At 58.9% G+C, this 24,599-nt stretch overlaps 3 protein-coding genes and 3 pseudogenes across 5 annotated transcripts; all 6 read right to left on the bottom strand.

The window, feature by feature from the left end:
- Window positions 1-535: 535 nt before the first annotated feature.
- On the bottom strand, window positions 536-2,720 carry LOC148056914 (inositol 1,4,5-trisphosphate receptor-interacting protein-like 1). 3 transcript variants are annotated; one of them, XM_087747056.1, is made up of 2 exons: window positions 1,915-2,720; window positions 536-809 (listed from the first exon to the last, which is right to left on the bottom strand). In XM_087747056.1, exons 1-2 carry the CDS (start codon window positions 2,718-2,720, stop codon window positions 536-538), a joined length of 1,080 nt encoding a protein of 359 aa, XP_087603182.1. The 3 variants fall into 3 exon arrangements, with proteins under 3 accessions (XP_087603182.1, XP_087603181.1, XP_087603180.1); XM_087747055.1 differs by lacking the exon at window positions 536-809 and having other exon boundaries at window positions 1,161-2,281; window positions 2,372-2,624; XM_087747054.1 differs by lacking the exon at window positions 536-809 and having other exon boundaries at window positions 1,161-2,720.
- A 4,452-nt stretch (window positions 2,721-7,172) lies between these two features.
- On the bottom strand, window positions 7,173-8,733 carry LOC148056913 (inositol 1,4,5-trisphosphate receptor-interacting protein-like 1). Its single transcript, XM_087747053.1, is given in 2 exon segments — window positions 7,173-8,012; window positions 8,014-8,733. Coding segments are annotated over 2 exon segments (1,560 nt in total).
- A 4,452-nt stretch (window positions 8,734-13,185) lies between these two features.
- On the bottom strand, window positions 13,186-15,703 carry LOC148056912 (inositol 1,4,5-trisphosphate receptor-interacting protein-like 1; annotated as a pseudogene).
- Window positions 15,520-17,751, bottom strand: LOC148056911 (inositol 1,4,5-trisphosphate receptor-interacting protein-like 1; annotated as a pseudogene).
- Window positions 17,752-18,384: 633 nt separating this feature from the next.
- LOC148056910 (uncharacterized) lies at window positions 18,385-22,643 on the bottom strand (annotated as a pseudogene).
- A 361-nt stretch (window positions 22,644-23,004) lies between these two features.
- LOC148056909 (inositol 1,4,5-trisphosphate receptor-interacting protein-like 1) lies at window positions 23,005-24,431 on the bottom strand. The gene has a single exon (XM_087747052.1). The coding sequence runs from the start codon at window positions 24,416-24,418 to the stop codon at window positions 23,456-23,458; it is 963 nt and encodes a 320-aa protein (XP_087603178.1). The 5' UTR covers window positions 24,419-24,431; the 3' UTR covers window positions 23,005-23,455.
- Between the last annotated feature and the right edge of the window lie 168 nt (window positions 24,432-24,599).

Below are 24,599 nucleotides of genomic sequence, written 5' to 3'. Positions count from 1 at the left end.
CAACACCTGGGAAGCCAAAGCTCAGTGAAATCACTGGAACCAGAGCCCACTGCACCAGCTCTTCTGCAAAATGCTCCCCGACTCTGTGGCAGCTGAGCTGTCAGCACCCTCTGCCTGCGTTCCCCAACAAAGCGATGCACCGGCGCTCCCAGACGCAGTGTTTGTGTGTTAACCGAGTGATTTATTGACATCTTTGCCCAGGGTAACGCTGCCAGAGGGATTGGACTCTCTCAAAGAGGGCAGGCAGTCGCTGTCCAGGTCGTGACGGGAGTCTCTGTTGCCAGGCTCCTTGTACCGGCCCCTTCAGCTGCATGCGGTCCCACTCCCCAGAGCGTGCTTTTGCTGTGGAGGAAAGGTGCGGCAGCAATTCCCAGTGCCGGTTGAGCAGCGTGTTCCCCATGTGCGGCATCTTCAGTTCTGCGGCACCAGCTCCCCGGGGAGCGTCTTCAGGCCTGGCCCTGTGCCTGAAGAACCGCACCTCTGCCACAGCACAGCTCTCTGGCCACGTCCTGCTGCTGGTAACACTGGCCTCTGCCTACTCGAGGCTCAGGAAGGTGTCCGAGTCATCTTGCTGCAGACCAAAGACCATCTCAATCAAGAGGGTACTATCGCAAGCGTTTGTCAGCCGGAGCTTGCAGGAGCGCCTGGAGGGCAGCACTGTTAGACGGCAGTGTCTCCACTGAGGCAGAACCACCCAGGCCGCTTTTACCAATATCTGGAACCAGCGGGTGGTTTTCTTCATGTCCAGGTAGGGGCCGGTGCAGAGGGTGCCTAGGAGGCTGGGACCCTGATTTCTCCTCAGCTCCTCCAGTGAGTACACGGAGGCGCATCAGCGATGCGTCTCGCTTGCTCCCTGTACAGCCGGAGCTGCCAGCAAGAATTTCTGGGCCCACGTGAAACGCCATCCTGGCTGCAGCCAGTGCGAGGGGAAAGCAGGGCGAAACTAGTCGTTGTCGCCACTGTAGCTGTCAGCGGCTGCTGTGCTGGGGACAGCATCGAGAGGAGAACGCTGCTGCCGCTCTTGGCAGAGGGCTGCTGCGCAGGGTTTGCCCTTTCCTCTCTGTGTTCCGCGTTCTGCCCTCGTTTTCCTGCAGCATGAGGTGGTTGCCTGCCGTTGGCTCTGAGACTCAGAAACATAGCTCTGTGCATGAAGACCTCTTTCAGCGGCCGTAGATCAGCAGTCTTGTGAGCCGATCTTGCAGCTCATCGAGCTCACGCAGTGCCGCGGCATGCGCAGCTGGATCCTGCGCCAGGTGCTGGAAGAGGTTGAGCGGCTCAGCTGCTTGGAAGGCTGGGGGCAAGATTATCTCCTCGGGCACCCTCTCGTTGCCAAAGAAGAAGTGGTCGAGGCGTTTCTCCTCCAGGCAGCAGCGCAGGTACTGCATGATATCCTGCAGCCGCAGCAGGAAATGCCTCCTGCGCCAGCCTGACAGGGGTAGCGTGGTCAGGAGGTGCATCACAACTGTCTTCAAGGTATAGGTGGAAAAGCCTGTGGCCTCCAGGATGCGGGCATAGAGCTGCAGGCATTTGAGGTGGAAGCTATTAGGTGGGGCGTGCCTGGCCATATGCCTGAAGAACTTCACCTCTGCCACAGCATAGCTCTCTGGCCACGTTGTGCTTGGGGTGGAGATGGCCTCTGTAGTCTGGCTGCTCAGGAAGATGTCCGAGTCGCCTTGCTGCACCCCAAACATCATCTCAACGGACAAGGTTCTCCTGAAGGCGTTCGTCAGCTGCAGCTTGCAGGAGCGACTGGAGGGTAGCAGCTTCATACTGTAGCGATGTGACTGAGGCACCTCCACCCAGGCTGACCTCACGCAGTTCTGGAACCAGAGGGCAGTTTTCTCCACATCTAGGTAGGAGCTGGTGCAGAGGGTGTGTAGGAGGCTGGGACCCTGATTTCTCATCAGGTCCTCCTCAGGGTGGTGGAGGAAGCACAGCATGTTCTCTGCCAGCTGCTCCCTCATGCAGGTGCACTCCAGCTCCACGTGGACGCAGGAGTCGTTCGCTGGCATCTCCCCTGCCGTGCCCAGCTCCAGGTGGAAGGTGTGCCCACGGGGGGGCTGCAAGGGCACGAGCAGGCTATAGACAGCATCATCCTCACAGGGATTCCAGCCTTCGAAGGAACTGCCCACCCCGATGGCTGGTTGCAGCACCGGGAAGAAGCCATTTGACGAGAGCACTTGGAGGACATGGAGGAGGTTGCCAACCAGCTCCTTCACCACCTGGCTCTTGTAGGCCAGGTTCTGCACTGGCCACTGGATACGCTTTGCAAAAAACCTGCCTAGATTCCTCTCATCATCAGGATCTTCTCCTTCGCTTTCTTCCTCCTCCTGCTCCTCTTCCTCCTCCTGGTCTGTGTTGCTACTGGAGCTGTCTTCGTCGCTGCTGTCCACCTCACGGATTCTTTTCCTCCACCGCCAGCAGAGCCCCAAGAGCAGGACCAGGACTCCAGCAATGGCCCAGAACTGCCACTGCTGCAAGGCAGCAAAGAGCAGGGCTCCCCAGGAAAAGCCGCTCTGCTCCTGGGCCCTCGGCTCCTGCCTCCTCTGCTCCTGGCTCCTCTGCTCCAGCTCCTGCAGCAGCCGAGCCATCTCCTGGCTCAGCTGCTCCGCACGCTGCTGCATGCGCTCACGTGTGGCCTCATCCAGCTCATCACCGACCATCGGCAGGTTCAGAAAGATGCTTTGCACAAGCCAGATGAGGAATTTTGTGGCAGCCATGGCCTGCAGGAAGAGGAAGAGAAGGGGTTCAGTGGGGCTGCGAGGGAGGGAGCTGGCGGCAGGGGGAGCAGGGACGGGAGCCGCAGGGAGCTGGCGGCACCTAGGAGAGGGTGCGAGGCAGCTGGGAGGCAGCAAGGCCTGCGCCCAGCCCCAGCGGTGGTAGCGGCACCGTGCTCTGCCCCAGGCGCTCCCGTGAGCGGCTGGGCCCTCGATGCAGGGTGACAACCCACCCTGCCAGGGGCCCACGTTTCTGCCCCAGCCCTCGTCCAGCCCAGCCTCCCCCGGCGTGTGCACTCACCGCTGGCCCAGGCTGTACTGGGGCAGCACTGCCTGCTGGCGCCCCTGATAACTGCCCCCATTGTGACGCGTCACAGGCGCTAGAGTGCATCACAGGCATGCCCACCGGCCAGCCCCGCCCTTCGGCCCCACCCCGGCTCAGCGACTCACAGCAGCCCCAGGCACCTAAAGGCCCCCCACACCCACAAAGTACAGACCCACCCGCGTGGACAGGGCTCCCAGGGCCTCCCTTTACAAAGCAGGCAGAGGCCCCCCAAACCCTTACCAAACATCACATCGGGTGATGGGACCCGTGGATGCTTTGCTCCTTGAAATGCAATCCCCTGAGATGGGATCAGCTCCCTTGATGCTGACCTCCGTGCTCGTGGACATGGCTGTGCTCTTGGTGCCTTTGTCACACCGATGGGTGGGTGGTGACGTATACCCTGGCGGCGGGACGGGGCCTGTCCATGGCAGGATCTCTGTTCCTGCTGTGCCACTGCGAGAGGACATTGCTTCCAAAGAGACATTTCCCAAGGGTGGAGATTCCCCAGGCGGCAACGCCCGCTGCCGATAGAGCACCGTCTTCTCCATGCCCAGCATCTTCAGTTCTGCACTACCAGCTCCCTGGGGAGTGTCTGGGACGGGCAGATTCTCCGCCTGGACCCCAGTGAGTACACGGAGGCGCATCAGCGGTGCGTCTCGCTTGCTCCCTGCCCAGCCGGAGCTGCCTGGGAGTTTCTCGGTCCATGTCAAATGGCCACCATGGCCTTTAGAGTGAAAAGAGAAAGCAGGGCAAAAATCTTCTGCCACACAGCTGCCGTCAGGCCACTGCTTCTTATAAACGAGCCATGTACTGCACAAGTGCATGCTTTGAACTGGAGACATCTCAAAAGCTTTCTTTAACCTTGGTTCTCCACCCGGACCCCAGTGAACACACAGGGGTTCTCCGGCCACATCATGCTTGGGGTGGGGATGGCCTCTGTAGTCTGGCTGCTCAGGAAGAAGTCCGAGTGGCCTTGCTGCACCCCAAACATCATCTCAACGAAGAGGGCTCTCCTGAAGGCATTTGTCAGCTGCAGTTTGCAGGAGCAGCTGGAGAGTAGCAGCTTCATACTGTAGCGACGTGACTGAGGCACCTCCACCCAGGCTGACCTCACGCAGTTCTAGAACCAGAGGGCAGTTTTCTCCACATCTAGGTAGGAGCTGGTGCAGAGGGTGTGTAGGAGGCTGGGACCCTGATTTCTCCTCAGGTCCTCCTCGGGGTGGTGGAGGAAGCACAGCGTGTTCTCCGCCAGCTGCTCCCTCATGCAGGTGCACTCCAGCTCCACATGGACGCAGGAGTCGTTCGCCGGCATCTCCCCCGTGGTGTCCAGCTCCAGGTGGAAGGTGCGCCCACAGGGGCGCTGCAGGGGCATGAGCAGGCTGCAGACAGCATCATCCTCACAGGGATTCTGAGCCTTTGAAGGAAGTGCCTGCCATGGTGGCTGCTTGCAGCACCGGGAAGAAACTATTTGAGAAGAGCACGTGGGGAGACACAGAGAAGGTAGCCCACCAGTTCCTCCACTACGTGGCACTTGTAGGCCAGGTTCTGCAATGGCTACTGGATAGGCTTTGCAGAAATCCTGACCAGATCCCTCTCATCATCCGGATCTTCTTCTTCACTTTCTTCCTCCTTCTGCTCCTCAACCTCCTCCTGGCCTGTGTTGCTGCTCGAGTTCTCTTCGTCGCTGCTGTCCACCTCATGGATTCTTTTCCTGAGCCACCAGCAGAGCCTGAAGAGCAGGACCAGGACTCCAGCAGCTGGGACGTTGAAGTCGCCCAGAAGGACGACACAGGGCAGCTGATCTGCAGATTTCCCTTGATTCCTTATAGAATACTACATCAGTGTCATCATCCTGGCTGCGTGATCCATAGTAGGCTCCTGCAAGAACTTCCGCTTTATTGGCTTTTCCCCTAATCTTTACGCAGAGGCTCTCAACCACGTCGTCCTCAGCTGCAAGCGCTGTACAGTCCAAGCCCTCCTTTGCATACAGCACTACCCCTCCGCCTCGCCTGCCCCGCCTCTCTCTCCGGAACAGCCTATAACCGTCCATGCCAGCACTCCAGCCACAGGACTCTTCCCAACAGGTCTCACTTATGCCAACGATGCCAGAGCTCTGGGACTGAGCCAAGGCCTCTAGTTCCTCCTGTCTATTCCTCACAGCACGTGCATTACCGTACAAATATTTCAAATGCGCTCCGGCGTCCTCAGTACGTCGTGGAGCAGAGTGAAAGCTCTCGCTAGCGCGCCATCCCTCAAACGTTGCCATGCCGTCCCATAGCTTACCACTAGTAAGCCCGATTTTATCCCTTGCCCCCTTCAAACCTGGTTTCAAGCCCTTTCCATCAGCCCCGCTAACTGGTGAGCAAAAATACTTTTCTCCCATTGAGAATGGTGCCTCTCGTCAGACCCCAGCAGGCCTGGTGTCGCATAGACCATCCCATGATTGGAAAACCCCATATTCTGCCAGTGACGCTAGCTTTGGAGCCAGGTATTGATACGCTGCGGCTGCCTGTTTCTTTCAATGTCATTCCCTACAACTGGGAGGACAGAGGAGAATACTACCTGCGCTCCTGATCCCTTTACCAATCTCCCCGAGGCCTTGAAGTCTCTTTTGACCGCCCTTGGGCTTCTCGTCGCGACTTTGTGGGTACCCACGTGACAAAGCAAGAGCTGGTAATAATCTGAGGGCCATACCGGGTTAGGAAGTTTCCTGGTAGCGCCTTCAACCTGAGCCCCAGCGAGGCAGAACCCTTCCTGGAAAGGCAGGTCTGGTCGGCAGACCAGGGGAGTAGTGAATGAATTCTTTATGTTGCTTTGCCTGGGCCTGTAGCTCTTGCTTCACCTGCCAACCTGTCCTCTCTCAACCCACCAGCTTTCCCACTTTTGCCCTGCGGATTCTCTCTGCCATCCCACTGGGGGCAAGTGAATGAGCAGCTGTGTGATGTCAAGCTGCCTGCTGGGATTAACCCACAACACCTGGGAAGCCAAAGCTCAGTGAAATCACTGGAACCAGAGCCCACTGCACCAGCTCTTCTGCAAAATGCTCCCCGACTCTGTGGCAGCTGAGCTGTCAGCACCCTCTGCCTGCGTTCCCCAACAAAGCGATGCACCGGCGCTCCCAGACGCAGTGTTTGTGTGTTAACCGAGTGATTTATTGACATCTTTGCCCAGGGTAACGCTGCCAGAGGGATTGGACTCTCTCAAAGAGGGCAGGCAGTCGCTGTCCAGGTCGTGACGGGAGTCTCTGTTGCCAGGCTCCTTGTACCGGCCCCTTCAGCTGCATGCGGTCCCACTCCCCAGAGCGTGCTTTTGCTGTGGAGGAAAGGTGCGGCAGCAATTCCCAGTGCCGGTTGAGCAGCGTGTTCCCCATGTGCGGCATCTTCAGTTCTGCGGCACCAGCTCCCCGGGGAGCGTCTTCAGGCCTGGCCCTGTGCCTGAAGAACCGCACCTCTGCCACAGCACAGCTCTCTGGCCACGTCCTGCTGCTGGTAACACTGGCCTCTGCCTACTCGAGGCTCAGGAAGGTGTCCGAGTCATCTTGCTGCAGACCAAAGACCATCTCAATCAAGAGGGTACTATCGCAAGCGTTTGTCAGCCGGAGCTTGCAGGAGCGCCTGGAGGGCAGCACTGTTAGACGGCAGTGTCTCCACTGAGGCAGAACCACCCAGGCCGCTTTTACCAATATCTGGAACCAGCGGGTGGTTTTCTTCATGTCCAGGTAGGGGCCGGTGCAGAGGGTGCCTAGGAGGCTGGGACCCTGATTTCTCCTCAGCTCCTCCAGTGAGTACACGGAGGCGCATCAGCGATGCGTCTCGCTTGCTCCCTGTACAGCCGGAGCTGCCAGCAAGAATTTCTGGGCCCACGTGAAACGCCATCCTGGCTGCAGCCAGTGCGAGGGGAAAGCAGGGCGAAACTAGTCGTTGTCGCCACTGTAGCTGTCAGCGGCTGCTGTGCTGGGGACAGCATCGAGAGGAGAACGCTGCTGCCGCTCTTGGCAGAGGGCTGCTGCGCAGGGTTTGCCCTTTCCTCTCTGTGTTCCGCGTTCTGCCCTCGTTTTCCTGCAGCATGAGGTGGTTGCCTGCCGTTGGCTCTGAGACTCAGAAACATAGCTCTGTGCATGAAGACCTCTTTCAGCGGCCGTAGATCAGCAGTCTTGTGAGCCGATCTTGCAGCTCATCGAGCTCACGCAGTGCCGCGGCATGCGCAGCTGGATCCTGCGCCAGGTGCTGGAAGAGGTTGAGCGGCTCAGCTGCTTGGAAGGCTGGGGGCAAGATTATCTCCTCGGGCACCCTCTCGTTGCCAAAGAAGAAGTGGTCGAGGCGTTTCTCCTCCAGGCAGCAGCGCAGGTACTGCATGATATCCTGCAGCCGCAGCAGGAAATGCCTCCTGCGCCAGCCTGACAGGGGTAGCGTGGTCAGGAGGTGCATCACAACTGTCTTCAAGGTATAGGTGGAAAAGCCTGTGGCCTCCAGGATGCGGGCATAGAGCTGCAGGCATTTGAGGTGGAAGCTATTAGGTGGGGCGTGCCTGGCCATATGCCTGAAGAACTTCACCTCTGCCACAGCATAGCTCTCTGGCCACGTTGTGCTTGGGGTGGAGATGGCCTCTGTAGTCTGGCTGCTCAGGAAGATGTCCGAGTCGCCTTGCTGCACCCCAAACATCATCTCAACGGACAAGGTTCTCCTGAAGGCGTTCGTCAGCTGCAGCTTGCAGGAGCGACTGGAGGGTAGCAGCTTCATACTGTAGCGATGTGACTGAGGCACCTCCACCCAGGCTGACCTCACGCAGTTCTGGAACCAGAGGGCAGTTTTCTCCACATCTAGGTAGGAGCTGGTGCAGAGGGTGTGTAGGAGGCTGGGACCCTGATTTCTCATCAGGTCCTCCTCAGGGTGGTGGAGGAAGCACAGCATGTTCTCTGCCAGCTGCTCCCTCATGCAGGTGCACTCCAGCTCCACGTGGACGCAGGAGTTCGTTCGCTGGCATCTCCTCTGCCGTGCCCAGCTCCAGGTGGAAGGTGTGCCCACGGGGGGGCTGCAAGGGCACGAGCAGGCTATAGACAGCATCATCCTCACAGGGATTCCAGCCTTCGAAGGAACTGCCCACCCCGATGGCTGGTTGCAGCACCGGGAAGAAGCCATTTGACGAGAGCACTTGGAGGACATGGAGGAGTTCATCTGCCAGCTCCTTCACCACCTGGCTCTTGTAGGCCAGGTTCTGCACTGGCCACTGGATACGCTTTGCAAAAAACCTGCCTAGATTCCTCTCATCATCAGGATCTTCTCCTTCGCTTTCTTCCTCCTCCTGCTCCTCTTCCTCCTCCTGGTCTGTGTTGCTACTGGAGCTGTCTTCGTCGCTGCTGTCCACCTCACGGATTCTTTTCCTCCACCGCCAGCAGAGCCCCAAGAGCAGGACCAGGACTCCAGCAATGGCCCAGAACTGCCACTGCTGCAAGGCAGCAAAGAGCAGGGCTCCCCAGGAAAAGCCGCTCTGCTCCTGGGCCCTCGGCTCCTGCCTCCTCTGCTCCTGGCTCCTCTGCTCCAGCTCCTGCAGCAGCCGAGCCATCTCCTGGCTCCGCTGCTCCGCATGCTGCTGCATGCGCTCACGTGTGGCCTCATCCAGCTCATCACCGACCATCGGCAGGTTCAGAAAGATGCTTTGCACAAGCCAGATGAGGAATTTTGTGGCAGCCATGGCCTGCAGGAAGAGGGAGAGAAGGGGTTCAGTGGGGCTGCGAGGGAGGGAGCTGGCGGTGGGTGGAGGAGGGACGGGAGCCGCAGGGAGCTGGCGGCACCTAGGAGAGGGTGCGAGGCAGCTGGGAGGCAGCAAGGCCTGCGCCCAGCCCCAGCGGCGGTAGCGGCACCGTGCCCTGCCCCAGGCGCTCCCGTGAGCGGCTGGGCCCTCGATGCAGGGTGACAACCCACCCTGCCAGGGGCCCACGTTTCTGCCCCGGCCCTCGTCCAGCCCAGCCTCCCCCGGCGTGTGCACTCACCGCCGGCCCAGGCTGTACTGGGGCAGCACTGCCTGCTGGCGCCCCTGATAACTGCCCCCATTGTGACGCGTCACAGGCGCTAGAGTGCATCACAGGCATGCCCACCGGCCAGCCCCGCCCTTCGGCCCCACCCCGGCTCAGCGACTCACAGCAGCCCCAGGCACCTAAAGGCCCCCCACACCCACAAAGTACAGACCCACCCGCGCGGACAGGGCTCCCAGGGCCTCCCTTTACAAAGCAGGCAGAGGCCCCCCAAACCCTTACCAAACATCACATTGGGTGATGGGACCCGTGGATGCTTTGCTCCTTGAAATGCAATCCCCTGAGATGGGATCAGCTCCCTTGATGCTGACCTCCATGCTCGTGGACATGGCTGTGCTCTTGGTGCCTTTGTCACACCGATGGGTGGGTGGTGACGTATACCCTGGCGGCGGGACGGGGCCTGTCCATGGCAGGATCTCTGTTCCTGCTGTGCCACTGCGAGAGGACATTGCTTCCAAAGAGACATTTCCCAAGGGTGGAGATTCCCCAGGCGGCAACGCCCGCTGCCGATAGAGCACCGTCTTCTCCATGCCCAGCATCTTCAGTTCTGCACTACCAGCTCCCTGGGGAGTGTCTGGGACGGGCAGATTCTCCGCCTGGACCCCAGTGAGTACACGGAGGCGCATCAGCGGTGCGTCTCGCTTGCTCCCTGCCCAGCCGGAGCTGCCTGGGAGTTTCTCGGTCCATGTCAAATGGCCACCATGGCCTTTAGAGTGAAAAGAGAAAGCAGGGCAAAAATCTTCTGCCACACAGCTGCCGTCAGGCCACTGCTTCTTATAAACGAGCCATGTACTGCACAAGTGCATGCTTTGAACTGGAGACATCTCAAAAGCTTTCTTTAACCTTGGTTCTCCACCCGGACCCCAGTGAACACACAGGGGTTCTCCGGCCACATCATGCTTGGGGTGGGGATGGCCTCTGTAGTCTGGCTGCTCAGGAAGAAGTCCGAGTGGCCTTGCTGCACCCCAAACATCATCTCAACAAAGAGGGCTCTCCTGGAGGCATTTGTCAGCTGCAGTTTGCAGGAGCGGCTGGAGAGTAGCACCTTCATACTGTAGCGACACGACTGAGGCACCTCCACTCAGCCTGAGATCACAAAGTTCTGGAACCAGAGGGCAGTTTTCTCCGCATCTAGGAAGGAGCCGGTGCAGAGGGTGCCTAGGAGGCTGGGACCCTGATTCCTCCTCAGGTCCTCTTTGGGGGGGTGGAGTAAGCACAGCATGTTCTCCGCCAGCTGCTGCCTCGTGCAGGTGCCCTCCAGCTCCACATGGACGCAGGAGCCGTTCGCTGGCATCTCCCCCGTGGTGTCCAGCTCCAGGTGGAAGGTGCGCCCACAGGGGCGCTGCAGGGGCATGAGCAGGCTGCAGACAGCATCATCCTCACAGGGATTCTGAGCCTTTGAAGGAAGTGCCTGCCATGGTGGCTGCTTGCAGCACCGGGAAGAAACTATTTGAGAAGAGCACGTGGGGAGACACAGAGAAGGTAGCCCACCAGTTCCTCCACTACGTGGCACTTGTAGGCCAGGTTCTGCAATGGCTACTGGATAGGCTTTGCAGAAATCCTGACCAGATCCCTCTCATCATCCGGATCTTCTTCTTCACTTTCTTCCTCCTTCTGCTCCTCAACCTCCTCCTGGCCTGTGTTGCTGCTCGAGTTCTCTTCGTCGCTGCTGTCCACCTCATGGATTCTTTTCCTGAGCCACCAGCAGAGCCTGAAGAGCAGGACCAGGACTCCAGCAGCTGGGACGTTGAAGTCGCCCAGAAGGACGACACAGGGCAGCTGATCTGCAGATTTCCCTTGATTCCTTATAGAATACTACATCAGTGTCATCATCCTGGCTGCGTGATCCATAGTAGGCTCCTGCAAGAACTTCCGCTTTATTGGCTTTTCCCCTAATCTTTACGCAGAGGCTCTCAACCACGTCGTCCTCAGCTGCAAGCGCTGTACAGTCCAAGCCCTCCTTTGCATACAGCACTACCCCTCCGCCTCGCCTGCCCCGCCTCTCTCTCCGGAACAGCCTATAACCGTCCATGCCAGCACTCCAGCCACAGGACTCTTCCCAACAGGTCTCACTTATGCCAACGATGCCAGAGCTCTGGGACTGAGCCAAGGCCTCTAGTTCCTCCTGTCTATTCCTCACAGCACGTGCATTACCGTACAAATATTTCAAATGCGCTCCGGCGTCCTCAGTACGTCGTGGAGCAGAGTGAAAGCTCTCGCTAGCGCGCCATCCCTCAAACGTTGCCATGCCGTCCCATAGCTTACCACTACTAAGCCCGATTTTATCCCTTGCCCCCTTCAAACCTGGTTTCAAGCCCTTTCCATCAGCCCCGCTAACTGGTGAGCAAAAATACTTTTCTCCCATTGAGAATGGTGCCTCTCGTCAGACCCCAGCAGGCCTGGTGTCGCATAGACCATCCCATGATTGGAAAACCCCAAATTCTGCCAGTGACGCTAGCTTTGGAGCCAGGTATTGATACGCTGCGGCTGCCTGTTTCTTTCAATGTCATTCCCTACAACTGGGAGGACAGAGGAGAATACTACCTGCGCTCCTGATCCCTTTACCAATCTCCCCGAGGCCTTGAAGTCTCTTTTGACCGCCCTTGGGCTTCTCGTCGCGACTTTGTGGGTACCCACGTGACAAAGCAAGAGCTGGTAATAATCTGAGGGCCATACCGGGTTAGGAAGTTTCCTGGTAGCGCCTTCAACCTGAGCCCCAGCGAGGCAGAACCCTTCCTGGAAAGGCAGGTCTGGTCAGCAGACCAGGGGAGTAGTGAATGAATTCTTTATGTTGCTTTGCCTGGGCCTGTAGCTCTTGCTTCACCTGCCAACCTGTCCTCTCTCAACCCACAACCTTTCCCACTTTTACCCTGCGGATTCTCTCTGCCATCCCACTGGGGGCAAGTGAATGAGCAGCTGTGTGATGTCAAGCTGCCTGCTGGGATTAACCCACAACACCTGGGAAGCCAAAGCTCAGTGAAATCACTGGAACCAGAGCCCACTGCACCAGCTCTTCTGCAAAATGCTCCCCGACTCTGTGGCAGCTGAGCTGTCAGCACCCTCTGCCTGCGTTCCCCAACAAAGCGATGCACAGGCACTCCCAGACGCAGTGTTTGTGTGTTAACCGAGTGATTTATTGACATCTTTGCCCAGGGTAACGCTGCCAGAGGGATTGGACTCTCTCAAAGAGGGCAGGCAGTCGCTGTCCAGGTCGTGACGGGAGTCTCTGTTGCCAGGCTCCTTGTACCGGCCCCTTCAGCTGCATGCGGTCCCACTCCCCAGAGCGTGCTTTTGCTGTGGAGGAAAGGTGCGGCAGCAATTCCCAGTGCCGGTTGAGCAGCGTGTTCCCCATGTGCGGCATCTTCAGTTCTGCGGCACCAGCTCCCCGGGGAGCGTCTTCAGGCCTGGCCCTGTGCCTGAAGAACCGCACCTCTGCCACAGCACAGCTCTCTGGCCACGTCCTGCTGCTGGTAACACTGGCCTCTGCCTACTCGAGGCTCAGGAAGGTGTCCGAGTCATCTTGCTGCAGACCAAAGACCATCTCAATCAAGAGGGTACTATCGGAAGCGTTTGTCAGCCGGAGCTTGCAGGAGCGCCTGGAGGGCAGCACTGTTAGACGGCAGTGTCTCCACTGAGGCAGAACCACCCAGGCCGCTTTTACCAATATCTGGAACCAGCGGGTGGTTTTCTCCATGTCCAGGTAGGGGCCGGTGCAGAGGGTGCCTAGGAGGCTGGGACCCTGATTTCTCCTCAGCTCCTCCAGTGAGTACACGGAGGCGCATCAGCGATGCGTCTCGCTTGCTCCCTGTACAGCCGGAGCTGCCAGCAAGAATTTCTGGGCCCACGTGAAACGCCATCCTGGCTGCAGCCAGTGCGAGGGGAAAGCAGGGCGAAACTAGTCGTTGTCGCCACTGTAGCTGTCAGCGGCTGCTGTGCTGGGGACAGCATCGAGAGGAGAACGCTGCTGCCGCTCTTGGCAGAGGGCTGCTGCGCAGGGTTTGCCCTTTCCTCTCTGTGTTCCGCGTTCTGCCCTCGTTTTCCTGCAGCATGAGGTGGTTGCCTGCCGTTGGCTCTGAGACTCAGAAACATAGCTCTGTGCATGAAGACCTCTTTCAGCGGCCGTAGATCAGCAGTCTTGTGAGCCGATCTTGCAGCTCATCGAGCTCACGCAGTGCCGCGGCATGCGCAGCTGGATCCTGCGCCAGGTGCTGGAAGAGGTTGAGCGGCTCAGCTGCTTGGAAGGCTGGGGGCAAGATTATCTCCTCGGGCACCCTCTCGTTGCCAAAGAAGAAGTGGTCGAGGCGTTTCTCCTCCAGGCAGCAGCGCAGGTACTGCATGATATCCTGCAGCCGCAGCAGGAAATGCCTCCTGCGCCAGCCTGACAGGGGTAGCGTGGTCAGGAGGTGCATCACAACTGTCTTCAAGGTATAGGTGGAAAAGCCTGTGGCCTCCAGGATGCGGGCATAGAGCTGCAGGCATTTGAGGTGGAAGCTATTAGGTGGGGCGTGCCTGGCCATATGCCTGAAGAACTTCACCTCTGCCACAGCATAGCTCTCTGGCCACGTTGTGCTTGGGGTGGAGATGGCCTCTGTAGTCTGGCTGCTCAGGAAGATGTCCGAGTCGCCTTGCTGCACCCCAAACATCATCTCAACGGACAAGGTTCTCCTGAAGGCGTTCGTCAGCTGCAGCTTGCAGGAGCGACTGGAGGGTAGCAGCTTCATACTGTAGCGATGTGACTGAGGCACCTCCACCCAGGCTGACCTCACGCAGTTCTGGAACCAGAGGGCAGTTTTCTCCACATCTAGGTAGGAGCTGGTGCAGAGGGTGTGTAGGAGGCTGGGACCCTGATTTCTCCTCAGGTCCTCCTCGGGGTGGTGGAGGAAGCACAGCGTGTTCTCCGCCAGCCGCTGCCTCCTGCAGATGCACTTCAGCTCTACGCGGAGCCTGCAGTTCCTTCGCCGGCATCTCCTCCGCGGTGCCCAGCTCCAGGTGGAAAGTGTGTCCACGGGGGGGCTTCAGAGGCACGAGCAGGCAGTAGACAGCATCATCGGCACAGGAACTCCAGCCTCCTAAGGCGCTGCTCACCCTGATGGCTGGTTTCAGCACGCGGCATGAAACTATTTGACGGGAAAGTTTTCCGCAGGATACGGAGAAGTTCATCTGCCAGCTGCTCCACCATTGTGAACGATTGTGGCAGGTCCAGGAGGCGCTTGGCCGAAATTCTGCCCACAGCCAGTGCATCATCAGGATCTTCTCCTTCGCTTTCTTCCTCCTCCTGCTCCTCTTCCTCCTCCTGGTCTGTGTTGCTACTGGAGCTGTCTTCGTTGCTGCTGCCTGGCTGACGGCTCCTTTTCCTGAGCCACCAGCAGAGCCCCAAGAGCAGGACCAGGACTCCAGCAATGGCCCAGAACTGCCACTGCTGCAAGGCAGCAAAGAGCAGGGCTCCCCAGGAAAAGCCGCTCTGCTCCTGGGCCCTCGGCTCCTGAATCCTCTGCTCCTGGCTCGTCTGCTCCAGCTCCTGCAGCAGCCGAGCCATCTCCTGGCTCCGCTGCTCCGCACGCTGCTGCATGCGCTCGCGCGTGGCCTCATCCAGCTCATCACCGACCATCTGCGGGAGCTGGATGATGCTTAGCACAAAGCGGATGAAGGATATTGTGGTAGCCATGGCCTGTAGGAGGAGGGAGAGAAGGGGTTCAGTGGGGCTGCAAGGGAGGGAGCTGGCGGTGGGTGGAGCAGCAACGGGAGCCGCAGGGAGCTGGCGGAACCTAGGAGAGGGGGCGAGGCAGCTGGGAGGCAGCAAGGCCTGCGCCCAGCCCCGGCGGCGGTAGCGGCACCGTGCCCTGCCCCAGGCGCTCCCGTGAGCGGCTGGGCCCTCGATGCAGGGTCACAACCCACCCCACCGGGGCCCGTAGTTCTGCCCCGGCCCTCGTCCAGCCCAGCCTCCCCCAGCGTGTGCACTCACCGCTGGCCCACGCTGTACTGGGGCAGCACTGCCTGCTGGCGCCCCTGATAACTGCCCCCATTGTGACGCGTCACAGGCGCTAGAGTGCATCACAGGCATGCCCACCGGCCAGCCCCGCCCTTCGGCCCCACCCCGGCTCAGCGACTCACAGCAGCCCCAGGCACCTAAAGGCCCCCCACACCCACAAAGTACAGACCCACCCGCGCGGACAGGGCTCCCAGGGCCTCCCTTTACAAAGCAGGCAGAGGCCCCCCAAACCCTTACCAAACATCACATTGGGTGATGGGACCCGTGGATGCTTTGCTCCTTGAAATGCAATCCCGTGAGATGGGATCAGCTCCCTCGATGCTGACCTCCGTGCTCGTGGACATGGCTGTGCTCTTGGTGCCTTTGTCACACCGATGGGTGGGTGGTGACGTGTACCCTGGCAGTGGGACGGGGCCTGTCCATGGCAGGATCTCTGTTCCTGCCGTGCCACTGCGAGAGGACATTGCTTCCAAAGAGACATTTCCCAAGGGTGGAGATTCCCCAGGCGGCAACGCCCGCTGCCGATAGAGCACCGTCTTCTCCATGCCCAGCATCTTCAGTTCTGCACTACCAGCTCCCTGGGGAGTGTCTGGGACGCGCAGATTCTCCGCCTTGACCCCAGTGAGTACACGGAGGCGCATCAGCGGTGCGTCTCGCTTGCTCCCTGCCCAGCCGGAGCTGCCTGGGAGTTTCTCGGTCCATGTCAAATGGCCACCATGGCCTTTAGAGTGAAAAGAGAAAGCAGGGCAAAAATCTTCTGCCACACAGCTGCCGTCAGGCCACTGCTTCTTATAAACGAGCCATGTACTGCACAAGTGCATGCTTTGAACTGGAGACATCTCAAAAGCTTTCTTTAACCTTGGTTCTCCACCCGGACCCCAGTGAACACACAGGGGTTCTCCGGCCACATCATGCTTGGGGTGGGGATGGCCTCTGTAGTCTGGCTGCTCAGGAAGAAGTCCGAGTGGCCTTGCTGCACCCCAAACATCATCTCAACAAAGAGGGCTCTCCTGGAGGCATTTGTCAGCTGCAGTTTGCAGGAGCGGCTGGAGAGTAGCACCTTCATACTGTAGCGACACGACTGAGGCACCTCCACTCAGCCTGAGATCACAAAGTTCTGGAACCAGAGGGCAGTTTTCTCCGCATCTAGGAAGGAGCCGGTGCAGAGGGTGCCTAGGAGGCTGGGACCCTGATTCCTCCTCAGGTCCTCTTTGGGGGGGTGGAGTAAGCACAGCATGTTCTCCGCCAGCTGCTGCCTCGTGCAGGTGCCCTCCAGCTCCACATGGACGCAGGAGCCGTTCGCCGGCATCTCCCCCGTGGTGTCCAGCTCCAGGTGGAAGGTGCGCCCACAGGGGCGCTGCAGGGGCATGAGCAGGCTGCAGACAGCATCATCCTCACAGGGATTCTGAGCCTTTGAAGGAAGTGCCTGCCATGGTGGCTGCTTGCAGCACCGGGAAGAAACTATTTGAGAAGAGCACGTGGGGAGACACAGAGAAGGTAGCCCACCAGTTCCTCCACTACGTGGCACTTGTAGGCCAGGTTCTGCAATGGCTACTGGATAGGCTTTGCAGAAATCCTGACCAGATCCCTCTCATCATCCGGATCTTCTTCTTCACTTTCTTCCTCCTTCTGCTCCTCAACCTCCTCCTGGCCTGTGTTGCTGCTCGAGTTCTCTTCGTCGCTGCTGTCCACCTCATGGATTCTTTTCCTGAGCCACCAGCAGAGCCTGAAGAGCAGGACCAGGACTCCAGCAGCTGGGACGTTGAAGTCGCCCAGAAGGACGACACAGGGCAGCTGATCTGCAGATTTCCCTTGATTCCTTATAGAATACTACATCAGTGTCATCATCCTGGCTGCGTGATCCATAGTAGGCTCCTGCAAGAACTTCCGCTTTATTGGCTTTTCCCCTAATCTTTACGCAGAGGCTCTCAACCACGTCGTCCTCAGCTGCAAGCGCTGTACAGTCCAAGCCCTCCTTTGCATACAGCACTACCCCTCCGCCTCGCCTGCCCCGCCTCTCTCTCCGGAACAGCCTATAACCGTCCATGCCAGCACTCCAGCCACAGGACTCTTCCCAACAGGTCTCACTTATGCCAACGATGCCAGAGCTCTGGGACTGAGCCAAGGCCTCTAGTTCCTCCTGTCTATTCCTCACAGCACGTGCATTACCGTACAAATATTTCAAATGCGCTCCGGCGTCCTCAGTACGTCGTGGAGCAGAGTGAAAGCTCTCGCTAGCGCGCCATCCCTCAAACGTTGCCATGCCGTCCCATAGCTTACCACTACTAAGCCCGATTTTATCCCTTGCCCCCTTCAAACCTGGTTTCAAGCCCTTTCCATCAGCCCCGCTAACTGGTGAGCAAAAATACTTTTCTCCCATTGAGAATGGTGCCTCTCGTCAGACCCCAGCAGGCCTGGTGTCGCATAGACCATCCCATGATTGGAAAACCCCAAATTCTGCCAGTGACGCTAGCTTTGGAGCCAGGTATTGATACGCTGCGGCTGCCTGTTTCTTTCAATGTCATTCCCTACAACTGGGAGGACAGAGGAGAATACTACCTGCGCTCCTGATCCCTTTACCAATCTCCCCGAGGCCTTGAAGTCTCTTTTGACCGCCCTTGGGCTTCTCGTCGCGACTTTGTGGGTACCCACGTGACAAAGCAAGAGCTGGTAATAATCTGAGGGCCATACCGGGTTAGGAAGTTTCCTGGTAGCGCCTTCAACCTGAGCCCCAGCGAGGCAGAACCCTTCCTGGAAAGGCAGGTCTGGTCAGCAGACCAGGGGAGTAGTGAATGAATTCTTTATGTTGCTTTGCCTGGGCCTGTAGCTCTTGCTTCACCTGCCAACCTGTCCTCTCTCAACCCACAACCTTTCCCACTTTTACCCTGCGGATTCTCTCTGCCATCCCACTGGGGGCAAGTGAATGAGCAGCTGTGTGATGTCAAGCTGCCTGCTGGGATTAACCCACAACACCTGGGAAGCCAAAGCTCAGTGAAATCACTGGAACCAGAGCCCACTGCACCAGCTCTTCTGCAAAATGCTCCCCGACTCTGTGGCAGCTGAGCTGTCAGCACCCTCTGCCTGCGTTCCCCAACAAAGCGATGCACAGGCACTCCCAGACGCAGTGTTTGTGTGTTAACCGAGTGATTTATTGACATCTTTGCCCAGGGTAACGCTGCCAGAGGGATTGGACTCTCTCAAAGAGGGCAGGCAGTCGCTGTCCAGGTCGTGACGGGAGTCTCTGTTGCCAGGCTCCTTGTACCGGCCCCTTCAGCTGCATGCGGTCCCACTCCCCAGAGCGTGCTTTTGCTGTGGAGGAAAGGTGCGGCAGCAATTCCCAGTGCCGGTTGAGCAGCGTGTTCCCCATGTGCGGCATCTTCAGTTCTGCGGCACCAGCTCCCCGGGGAGCGTCTTCAGGCCTGGCCCTGTGCCTGAAGAACCGCACCTCTGCCACAGCACAGCTCTCTGGCCACGTCCTGCTGCTGGTAACACTGGCCTCTGCCTACTCGAGGCTCAGGAAGGTGTCCGAGTCATCTTGCTGCAGACCAAAGACCATCTCAATCAAGAGGGTACTATCGGAAGCGTTTGTCAGCCGGAGCTTGCAGGAGCGCCTGGAGGGCAGCACTGTTAGACGGCAGTGTCTCCACTGAGGCAGAACCACCCAGGCCGCTTTTACCAATATCTGGAACCAGCGGGTGGTTTTCTCCATGTCCAGGTAGGGGCCGGTGCAGAGGGTGCCTAGGAGGCTGGGACCCTGATTTCTCCTCAGCTCCTCCTTGGGGTGGTGGAGGAAGCACAGCATGTCCTCCACCAGCCGCTGCCTCCTGCAGATGCACTTCAGCTCTACGCGGAGCCTGCAGTTCCTTGCCGGCATCTCCTCCGCGGTGCCCAGCTCCAGGTGGAAAGTGTGTCCACGGGGGGGCTTCAGAGGCACGAGCAGGCAGTAGACAGCATCATCGGCACAGGAACTCCAGCCTCCTAAGGCGCTGCTCACCCTGATGGCTGGTTTCAGACGCGGCATGAAACTATTCCGGGAAAGTTTTCCGCAGATACGGAGAAGTTCATCTGCCAGCTGCTCCACCATTGTGAACGATTGTGGCAGGTCCAGGAGGCGCTTGGCCGAAATTCTGCCCACAGCCAGTGCAACACAGGATCTTCTCCTTCGCTTTCTTCCTCCTCCTGCTCCTCTTCCTCCTCCTGGTCTGTGTTGCTACTGGAGCTGCCTTGCTGCTGCTGCCTGGCTGACGGCTCCTTTTCCTGAGCCACCAGCAGAGCCCCAAGAGCAGGACCAGGACTCCAGCAATGGCCCAGAACTGCCACTGCTGCAAGGCAGCAAAGAGCAGGGCTCCCCAGGAAAAGCCGCTCTGCTCCTGGGCCCTCGGCTCCTGAATCCTCTGCTCCTGGCTCGTCTGCTCCAGCTCCTGCAGCAGCCGAGCCATCTCCTGGCTCCGCTGCTCCGCACGCTGCTGCATGCGCTCGCGCGTGGCCTCATCCAGCTCATCACCGACCATCTGCGGGAGCTGGATGATGCTTAGCACAAAGCGGATGAAGGATATTGTGGTAGCCATGGCCTGTAGGAGGAGGGAGAGAAGGGGTTCAGTGGGGCTGCGAGGGAGGGAGCTGGCGGTGGGTGGAGCAGCAACGGGAGCCGCAGGGAGCTGGCGGCACCTAGGAGAGGGGGCGAGGCAGCTGGGAGGCAGCAAGGCCTGCGCCCAGACCCGGCGGCGGTAGCGGCGCCGTGCCCTGCCCCAGGCGCTCCCGTGACCGGCTTGGCCCTCGATGCAGGGTCACAACCCACCCCACCGGGGCCCGTAGTTCTGCCCCGGCCCTCGTCCAGCCCAGCCTCCCCCGGCGTGTGCACTCACCGCTGGCCCACGCTGTACTGGGGCAGCACTGCCTGCTGGCGCCCCTGATAACTGCCCCCATTGTGACGCGTCACAGGCGCTAGAGTGCATCACAGGCATGCCCACCGGCCAGCCCCGCCCTTCGGCCCCACCCCGGCTCAGCGACTCACAGCAGCCCCAGGCACCTAAAGGCCCCCCACACCCACAAAGTACAGACCCACCCGCGCGGACAGGGCTCCCAGGGCCTCCCTTTACAAAGCAGGCAGAGGCCCCCCAAACCCTTACCAAACATCACATCGGGTGATGGGACCCGTGGATGCTTTGCTCCTTGAAATGCAATCCCGTGAGATGGGATCAGCTCCCTTGATGCTGACCTCCATGCTCGTGGACATGGCTGTGCTCTTGGTGCCTTTGTCACACCGATGGGTGGGTGGTGACGTATACCCTGGCGGCGGGACGGGGCCTGTCCATGGCAGGATCTCTGTTCCTGCCGTGCCACTGCGAGAGGACATTGCTTCCAAAGAGACATTTCCCAAGGGTGGAGATTCCCCAGGCGGCAACGCCCGCTGCCGATAGAGCACCGTCTTCTCCATGCCCAGCATCTTCAGTTCTGCACTACCAGCTCCCTGGGGAGTGTCTGGGACGGGCAGATTCTCCGCCTGGACCCCAGTGAGTACACGGAGGCGCATCAGCGGTGCGTCTCGCTTGCTCCCTGCCCAGCCGGAGCTGCCTGGGAGTTTCTCGGTCCATGTCAAATGGCCACCATGGCCTTTAGAGTGAAAAGAGAAAGCAGGGCAAAAATCTTCTGCCACACAGCTGCCGTCAGGCCACTGCTTCTTATAAACGAGCCATGTACTGCACAAGTGCATGCTTTGAACTGGAGACATCTCAAAAGCTTTCTTTAACCTTGGTTCTCCACCCGGACCCCAGTGAACACACAGGGGTTCTCCGGCCACATCATGCTTGGGGTGGGGATGGCCTCTGTAGTCTGGCTGCTCAGGAAGAAGTCCGAGTGGCCTTGCTGCACCCCAAACATCATCTCAACAAAGAGGGCTCTCCTGGAGGCATTTGTCAGCTGCAGTTTGCAGGAGCAGCTGGAGAGTAGCACCTTCATACTGTAGCGACACGACTGAGGCACCTCCACTCAGCCTGAGATCACAAAGTTCTGGAACCAGAGGGCAGTTTTCTCCGCATCTAGGAAGGAGCCGGTGCAGAGGGTGCCTAGGAGGCTGGGACCCTGATTCCTCCTCAGGTCCTCTTTGGGGGGGTGGAGTAAGCACAGCATGTTCTCCGCCAGCTGCTGCCTCGTGCAGGTGCCCTCCAGCTCCACATGGACGCAGGAGCCGTTCGCCGGCATCTCCCCCGTGGTGTCCAGCTCCAGGTGGAAGGTGCGCCCACAGGGGCGCTGCAGGGGCATGAGCAGGCTGCAGACAGCATCATCCTCACAGGGATTCTGAGCCTTTGAAGGAAGTGCCTGCCATGGTGGCTGCTTGCAGCACCGGGAAGAAACTATTTGAGAAGAGCACGTGGGGAGACACAGAGAAGGTAGCCCACCAGTTCCTCCACTACGTGGCACTTGTAGGCCAGGTTCTGCAATGGCTACTGGATAGGCTTTGCAGAAATCCTGACCAGATCCCTCTCATCATCCGGATCTTCTTCTTCACTTTCTTCCTCCTTCTGCTCCTCAACCTCCTCCTGGCCTGTGTTGCTGCTCGAGTTCTCTTCGTCGCTGCTGTCCACCTCATGGATTCTTTTCCTGAGCCACCAGCAGAGCCTGAAGAGCAGGACCAGGACTCCAGCAGCTGGGACGTTGAAGTCGCCCAGAAGGACGACACAGGGCAGCTGATCTACAGATTTCCCTTGATTCCTTATAGAATACTACATCAGTGTCATCATCCTGGCTGCGTGATCCATAGTAGGCTCCTGCAAGAACTTCCGCTTTATTGGCTTTTCCCCTAATCTTTACGCAGAGGCTCTCAACCACGTCGTCCTCAGCTGCAAGCGCTGTACAGTCCAAGCCCTCCTTTGCATACAGCACTACCCCTCCGCCTCGCCTGCCCCGCCTCTCTCTCCGGAACAGCCTATAACCGTCCATGCCAGCACTCCAGCCACAGGACTCTTCCCAACAGGTCTCACTTATGCCAACGATGCCAGAGCTCTGGGACTGAGCCAAGGCCTCTAGTTCCTCCTGTCTATTCCTCACAGCACGTGCATTACCGTACAAATATTTCAAATGCGCTCCGGCGTCCTCAGTACGTCGTGGAGCAGAGTGAAAGCTCTCGCTAGCGCGCCATCCCTCAAACGTTGCCATGCCGTCCCATAGCTTACCACTACTAAGCCCGATTTTATCCCTTGCCCCCTTCAAACCTAGTTTCAAGCCCTTTCCATCAGCCCCGCTAACTGGTGAGCAAAAATACTTTTCTCCCATTGAGAATGGTGCCTCTCGTCAGACCCCAGCAGGCCTGGTGTCGCATAGACCATCCCATGATTGGAAAACCCCAAATTCTGCCAGTGACGCTAGCTTTGGAGCCAGGTATTGATACGCTGCGGCTGCCTGTTTCTTTCAATGTCATTCCCTACAACTGGGAGGACAGAGGAGAATACTACCTGCGCTCCTGATCCCTTTACCAATCTCCCCGAGGCCTTGAAGTCTCTTTTGACCGCCCTTGGGCTTCTCGTCGCGACTTTGTGGGTACCCACGTGACAAAGCAAGAGCTGGTAATAATCTGAGGGCCATACCGGGTTAGGAAGTTTCCTGGTAGCGCCTTCAACCTGAGCCCCAGCGAGGCAGTACCCTCCTGGAAAGGCAGGTCTGGTCAGCAGACCAGGGGAGTAGTGAATGAATTCTTTATGTTGCTTTGCCTGGGCCTGTAGCTCTTGCTTCACCTGCCAACCTGTCCTCTCTCAACCCACAACCTTTCCCACTTTTACCCTGCGGATTCTCTCTGCCATCCCACTGGGGGCAAGTGAATGAGCAGCTGTGTGATGTCAAGCTGCCTGCTGGGATTAACCCACAACACCTGGGAAGCCAAAGCTCAGTGAAATCACTGGAACCAGAGCCCACTGCACCAGCTCTTCTGCAAAATGCTCCCCGACTCTGTGGCAGCTGAGCTGTCAGCACCCTCTGCCTGCGTTCCCCAACAAAGCGATGCACAGGCACTCCCAGACGCAGTGTTTGTGTGTTAACCGAGTGATTTATTGACATCTTTGCCCAGGGTAACGCTGCCAGAGGGATTGGACTCTCTCAAAGAGGGCAGGCAGTCGCTGTCCAGGTCGTGACGGGAGTCTCTGTTGCCAGGCTCCTTGTACCGGCCCCTTCAGCTGCATGGGGTCCCACTCCCCAGAGCGTGCTTTTGCTGTGGAGGAAAGGTGCGGCAGCAATTCCCAGTGCCGGTTGAGCAGCGTGTTCCCCATGTGCGGCATCTTCAGTTCTGCGGCACCAGCTCCCCGGGGAGCGTCTTCAGGCCTGGCCCTGTGCCTGAAGAACCGCACCTCTGCCACAGCACAGCTCTCTGGCCACGTCCTGCTGCTGGTAACACTGGCCTCTGCCTACTCGAGGCTCAGGAAGGTGTCCGAGTCATCTTGCTGCAGACCAAAGACCATCTCAATCAAGAGGGTACTATCGGAAGCGTTTGTCAGCCGGAGCTTGCAGGAGCGCCTGGAGGGCAGCACTGTTAGACGGCAGTGTCTCCACTGAGGCAGAACCACCCAGGCCGCTTTTACCAATATCTGGAACCAGCGGGTGGTTTTCTCCATGTCCAGGTAGGGGCCGGTGCAGAGGGTGCCTAGGAGGCTGGGACCCTGATTTCTCCTCAGCTCCTCCTTGGGGTGGTGGAGGAAGCACAGCATGTCCTCCACCAGCCGCTGCCTCCTGCAGATGCACTTCAGCTCTACGCGGAGCCTGCAGTTCCTTGCCGGCATCTCCTCCGCGGTGCCCAGCTCCAGGTGGAAAGTGTGTCCAGGGGGGGCCTTCAGAGGCACGAGCAGGCAGCAGACAGCATCATCGGCACAGGAACTCCAGCCTCCTAAGGCGCTGCTCACCCTGATGGCTGGCTTCAGACGCGGCTTGAAACTATTCCGGGAAAGTTTTCCGCAGATACGGAGAAGTTCATCTGCCAGCTCCTCCACCATTGTGAACGATTGTGGCAGGTCCAGGAGGCGCTTGGCCGAAATTCTGCCCACAGCCAGTGCAACACTGGGTTTTTCTTCTTGCTCCTCCTTATCCACCTTTTTTCCGGAACTGCCCGCCTTGCTGCTGCTGCCTGGCTGACGGCTCCTTTTCCTGAGCCACCAGCAGAGCCCCAAGAGCAGGACCAGGACTCCAGCAATGGCCCAGAACTGCCACTGCTGCAAGAGCAGGGCTCCCCAGGAAAAGCTGCTCTGCTCCTGAATCCTCTGCTCCTGGCTCGTCTGCTCCAGCTCCTGCAGCAGCCGAGCCATCTCCTGGCTCCGCTGCTCCGCACGCTGCTGCATGCGCTCGCGCGTGGCCTCATCCAGCTCATCACCGACCATCTGCGGGAGCTGGATGATGCTTAGCACAAAGCGGATGAAGGATATTGTGGTAGCCATGGCCTGTAGGAGGAGGGAGAGAAGGGGTTCAGTGGGGCTGCGAGGGAGGGAGCTGGCGGTGGGTGGAGCAGCAACGGGAGCCGCAGGGAGCTGGCGGCACCTAGGAGAGGGGGCGAGGCAGCTG

Source organism: Nipponia nippon, unplaced genomic scaffold (assembly GCF_047370975.1).
Source record: "Nipponia nippon isolate SJK-2023a ecotype South Korea unplaced genomic scaffold, ASM4737097v1 scaffold_11, whole genome shotgun sequence".
NCBI classification, from domain to species: domain Eukaryota; kingdom Metazoa; phylum Chordata; class Aves; order Pelecaniformes; family Threskiornithidae; genus Nipponia; species Nipponia nippon.
The sequence above is the reverse complement of the archived record's forward strand: the minus strand, read 5'-3'. Positions and strand labels throughout refer to the sequence as shown.